The sequence below is a fragment of the Penaeus monodon genome, chromosome 36 (assembly GCF_015228065.2).
Source record: "Penaeus monodon isolate SGIC_2016 chromosome 36, NSTDA_Pmon_1, whole genome shotgun sequence".
NCBI lineage: Eukaryota > Metazoa > Arthropoda > Malacostraca > Decapoda > Penaeidae > Penaeus > Penaeus monodon.
Window position 1 is genome coordinate 27,294,223 of NC_051421.1, and position 5,543 is coordinate 27,299,765.

At 34.6% G+C, this 5,543-nt stretch overlaps 1 protein-coding gene and 1 long non-coding RNA gene across 2 annotated transcripts; one reads left to right on the forward strand and one right to left on the reverse strand.

Moving 5' to 3' along the window:
- The first annotated feature begins 93 nt into the window (after positions 1-93).
- On the forward strand, positions 94-3,649 carry LOC119595421 (splicing factor 3B subunit 6-like). Its single transcript, XM_037944513.1, has 4 exons — positions 94-149; positions 2,451-2,569; positions 2,912-3,041; positions 3,242-3,649. The coding sequence occupies exons 1-4, from the start codon at positions 123-125 to the stop codon at positions 3,341-3,343; spliced, it is 378 nt and encodes a 125-aa protein (XP_037800441.1). The 5' UTR covers positions 94-122; the 3' UTR covers positions 3,344-3,649.
- Positions 3,650-3,666: 17 nt separating this feature from the next.
- On the reverse strand, positions 3,667-5,528 carry LOC119595422. The gene is made up of 2 exons (XR_005230706.1): positions 5,455-5,528; positions 3,667-4,037 (listed from the first exon to the last, which is right to left on the reverse strand). It is a non-coding gene; the product is annotated as an uncharacterized LOC119595422 (long non-coding RNA).
- Positions 5,529-5,543: the final 15 nt, after the last annotated feature.

The following is a 5,543-nucleotide window of genomic DNA, read 5'->3' on the forward strand; positions in this document are numbered from 1 at the left end:
GATTTTATTTAAACTCGCTAAGTAACAGAATATTAATTCATCATACCTGATCTTTAGATACAAAAAAAAAAAAAAGAGTTGGCTTTTATACACATGCTCCCCGAACGTTTACATTGTCAACAATGGCGTTAGCACAGAAGAGGACGCATGTAAGTGATTTTTACATTGATTTAGACATTTACGGAAAGTAATGTGGGCAAATTGACTGTGTGTAAGAGAAATAAGGATGGCATGAACATACAGGGTAAGCGTTGAATGGAGGATTGGGTTGAGATAAAGAAAACCTTCGGTACAGTAATACTCTTCAGTGGATACAAAACAATACTATTAGCTATAAAAAACAATCTTCTAAGACAATTTTCAAGGTAAAAATTTAGAGAAAATCTGAATCTTAAAAATCTATTTGAGGTATCTGGGTAATTTTTTTTACAGTACCGACGCACTCGCCAGACTGAGTCCCCAACTTACTCAATTATCTAAGTTGCCGTGGCTGGGCGTGCTCTTTGGGCACTTAATAATGCAGGGTTGATTAGGGTTCTGCCCTTCAAAACCTGCGGTTAAGCACAGCAGGGTACCAAGTTGATTGTGGCTGTGAGCAGCATTTTCTGCAATTTTATTTTCCTTTATTTGTGGTATTCTGTTCATGTCAGAATACTATTTCTAGTATTAATGACTGACTGTAATCTTCAATTTGCCCAGACTTTGGGCATCCTTACTGTAAAACTCAAACAATATTTGTTAAGAAGACTTACATGTGGCCACACATGGTGAATCTAGTATTGTGAGATTCTTCTGCTACTCATACACATAGGAATTATGCTGCCCCACAAACTTGGTCCCAATAGTAGGGGAAAGCATGAAGGTTACGAAGGGAAATTGCAAGGTAATAATGAAATTGTGACTTTTGTTGGGGGGAAAATCTTGAAGTTCAAGCAGTTTATATATAATAGTATCATTTCCGTTCTATATTTTTTTTTTCTGAGGAAGGAAAGTATATGGCCAGGCTTGCTTAAATGATACATTGAAGAATATCACATAAGAAAACACATATTTTAATGTAGGTTAGAAACTAGATAAATTATGTTTCATAAGATTTTTTTTTCCATTTAAGTCCAGCAGCATGTAGGTTCTTTTTGTTATGACTTCTGGATTTTAGATATTTATAGATTATCAACCAAGAAAACAGCAGGTTTGCTGGGATTGACTGTAGTTGAAGGGATTTACTGGCTAGAGTTCTGCAATGGATATGTTGACACTCCAGATCCTACCTGTAAAGAAGAGTAAATCAGGAAAACTGGGCTAATAGCCCATTCCGTGAGCCAGATGTGCCTGCTGTCCGCAAGTTAAAATGTGACAGTTTGATCCATTTTGAGTCTTTTGACATATCCATATAGCCACATTTTGATCTGTTAAGCTAGTCATAATGTGGTAATGTCCTGTTATGTTATAGCAGACTACCTTTTATTCTGGGATAATGTCATTATGGCAAGCACAGTTGAGCCTGTGCTAAACACTAATGTGCTTATTTGGTCATGGCTGCAGTCGTTGATGAGAAACAGACCTTCAAATGTAAGTTTATAGCCTTTTCATCAAAAGAACCATTTATGCTGCAGCCAAGAGTATAGAGAGCTGGGTAATTTTATATTACCTTGGCTTCTAATTTTTCCCCTCGAGCAACTTTACATCACATGTGCTGTTGAGCCTGCTTTAACCCAGTGTTGATGGAATAACAAGAATACATGCCATGTCCACTGTATCTTTTTATTTATTGTTTATCTTTGTACATAGATGGCTCCATTAGTGTTTAATCACCAAGGAATCAATTACTGTTCCAACCTAGCTCACCTGTTTCTTTTCCTTGATTTTTGGAAAGACTTTTTTTATGTTATTATTGTTGTTGATAACATAATATCAACAGCAATAATAATAACATGAATATTAATAGCATTAGAAAAAAATATATATAGTCCCCCAAATCAGCCATGTTCCAAGCCATTGTTCATGTATTCCTATAGAAGTTAATTATATTGTATTTGTTATTTGCTCAACCCTTTGTCTTTTATTACCAAGAAATTGACTGGGTTAAATTCTGCCATCATATCTCCTCTCTGTGGCAGTTTGGTGACTCTGGAGCTACTGTGTAAACAAGCTCCCTACGTGGTGTGGCCAAAATTGTTTATAGCATCACTAAATGCCATCTGTTTTTACAATTATTATTTTCCTTGTTTTAATGTGCTGTCTACAACTAGTGGTTTAATTGTGAGATATCAAAGGACTTTTATCATCACTTTCATATGATTAATTACTTTTAATATGTTCATTCTTTTAAAACAAATATTTATATTTACACAGTGACCATCATTTTTCAAACATTTATATTTATATTGATACTACTATTCTTCAGATATATATATATATATGTATACACTGATACTATTATTTTTCCATAGGTTCGTTTACCTCCAGAGGTTAACCGCATACTCTATGTGCGAAACTTGCCTTACAAAATCACAGGGGAGGAAATGTATGATATTTTTGGAAAATATGGTGCCATCAGACAGATTAGAGTGTAAGTATGACTTACCCATTAGACTTTTAACTTGCCATTGTTATATTTATCTAACAAGAGGGCCCTTTACTAGTGTTTGTTTATGATTCATTTTGTATACTGTTCAAAGTGTCCTTCAATTTTAAATTTTCATACAAAGAAATTGTTTCTCTTGCTATATCAGGTATTGCTTTAATCTTCTGTATTAAAGGTATCAAAAGCCTTTATCTAGTTAGCTACATTATTGTATAGTCATTTTAAGGATATATTCTGATGTATAATACCATTCATTTCATTATCTTCCCATTCAACAGCCACACCATTGTTGTATCATGAGTTTTTATGGTTATTTTCTCTTTGTAGAGGCAACACCCCAGAGACCCGAGGTACAGCTTTTGTTGTTTATGAAGATATTTTTGATGCGAAAAATGCATGTGATCATCTCTCTGGTTTCAATGTCTGTGGAAGATACTTGGTTGTTCTCTACTATCAGGTAAGGGGGTTAGCTTTACATAGAGTGCACATTCTGTATGAATTGAATAATGTAGTAGTGATGTAATCTAATGTAGTAATTATTTACTAGCTCAGGTCACATGTATCATTTTAAATATATATGAGACATACTAGTGAAATGACATTTATAATTCGAAATGTATTTGTGCACTCATTACATTTACCCTTCTCGTTTTACAGAGTAATAAGGCTTTCAAGAAAATGGATGCTGAGAAGAAGCAAGCAGAACTGGATCGTGTGAAGACAAAGTACAATATTAACACAGAAGAGAAGAAGAATTGAACATAAATATTTATATCATTATTTTTATTTCTCTCTTGTAATAAAGGATGTTGTTGTCTTAAGAAATGTCATTAGTAGCTGGATTAGCCAAGAGATCCATTTTATATTGTTTGATGTACAACAATTTGTAATTTAGGAAAGTCAACAAAAACATGTAATAGGCCTATTATTTCCATTTGATAGTTTTTGTTGGTTATTCTTGTGAGATATTGCAACAGCTTAGTGCACTTTTTTGTTATTTCTCTTTTCACTGGAAGTACAATATTCTGTGTAACATTTTGAAATAAAAAATTTTATTGTGTAAAAGGTTTTTCAATAATATCTCATTCAAATTATTTTTATTTGTAAAAAATCTGAAAGTTTACATTTTACAGTTCAGTGTATTATGCATTTACCAGAGAGTAAGAAAATGTAACAAGAACAATGTAGCCCTAAAACAAACATTAAAAAAAGAAGAAATAAAAAAAATAATAATAATTTCAGTATCTAGCTCTCAGTAGCTTTCTATATTCAGGAAGCCATCAGGAGCACAAGCTTGCATTTTCACGCATTAAGGCCTTGATTTCAGCAACTTCACTCTTCCAAGTGGCTGCGTGTACACTATTGGAAGATAGGTCAGCCATCTTGATTGCACGGATGGCATTTGTGCCGTCTAATTCCTCTTGCATTTCACCTACTACCATCACGTACTGGCCTTTAGGGGAAATGAAAACAGTGCCATACTCCATACTCTCAGATAATATTACATTAATACACTGGGAATAAATAAATATATGTGTGTGCGTGCAGGAGAGAGAGAGAGAGAGAGAGAGAGAGAGAGAGAGAGAGAGAGAGAGAGAGAGAGAGAGAGAGAGAGAGAGAGAGAGAGAGAGAGAGAGATATGGAAAGCTGCAGTCAGAAGAGAACTGAAATATCTCAGTAGTAAGTAAATGAAAGTGGAGACACAATCTTAACTATCATAACCATTTACACTGGATGACGCCCTATCACACTGTGGTAATAACTACCAACTTTTAAACACGTCTTTAATGGCCAGGATGATGCAAATGGAGCTCTTATGTCAGCCTATAAATAGCACAGGCACAGTGAGTACTAACCCTCCCCGACCTCACTAAACTTTAGTAAAAATTTACCCACAGTGAAAGGGTTTACCCAATGAGAATGGGAGCCCCAGATCAATACCAAACAACAAGTTAGAATACATGCAGAGTCAGCTGCTCCAGAAAAAAAAAAAAAAATGGGAAACAAAATAGCCCTGTTCTTTTTCAGGTAATCAGGCTAAAAAGAGGCTTTAAACCTACTTTTGAGGAGTTATTCCTTCTCAACAATTGTAGCCAGGGCCAAGCAAGAGCATAAATGTTTAGCATGCACAACTCAGAGTAGGCTCAACCATGCATGGCACAAAGCTGTCAGCCTGGCTTGAATGATAGTCTGCAATGATGTGATAGGATGTCATCCTGGCATGATTGGGTGAAAGACCATCAAGCTCTCCTCAGTTGCTGATACACATTGATAATTTGAGAATGTTAAATAGTTTGACACCATAAACATCTCAACCACATATGAAGGAATTTATTTGTGCTAATAACAATAAAGATACAGAAAAGGAAAGAAAAATCATAAATATTGGTCTAATGGGTATGTGTGAGAAAGAGTAAGAATAAGGTGGCCAATTCCATTTGAAGCATAGATCAACCAACAGATTCTACAGGAATAGTTGAAATCCTTATCACTTATGGCACTAAATAGCCTTGAACTCCTGAACAATTGATTGGCATTTTGGTGCCTTAGTGCACTGAACACACTCTATACCTCCACTTACTTTCAATTAGTGAACAGAATTTAGTAATTTAGTATGCTTTAAGCAATACTTATTTTCTTCAGAACCAGCCCCTTCAGTCACTGACTGCATACATTGTGACTTGTTTCTGGCAATGATAAATGTTGAAGCACATGTGAAATTAAGAGGAGAAACTGAACTCATGTGATGTGATTTTTTTTTTTTTTTTTTTTTATAAATATTAAAGTGATGAAGATTTCATATTCCTGTAATTTAAACAAATATTTTTGCAAAGAATGATGGAAGTGGGAATCATCAATAACTAACTAACCTTGTGAAATCCAGGCATTTCCACCAGGAATGGTATGACAGTTTGTAATACTGACATTAGTATTTCCATTGCAATTACTGAAAATAATG

Coding starts and splice junctions, on each gene's coding strand:
- LOC119595421 (XM_037944513.1), top strand. CDS start 123: ATGGCGTTAGCACAGAAGAGGACGCAT. Junction 150..2,450: donor TAGCACAGAAGAGGACGCAT/GTAAGTGATTTT, acceptor ATTTTTCCATAG/GTTCGTTTACCTCCAGAGGT. Junction 2,570..2,911: donor GCCATCAGACAGATTAGAGT/GTAAGTATGACT, acceptor TTCTCTTTGTAG/AGGCAACACCCCAGAGACCC.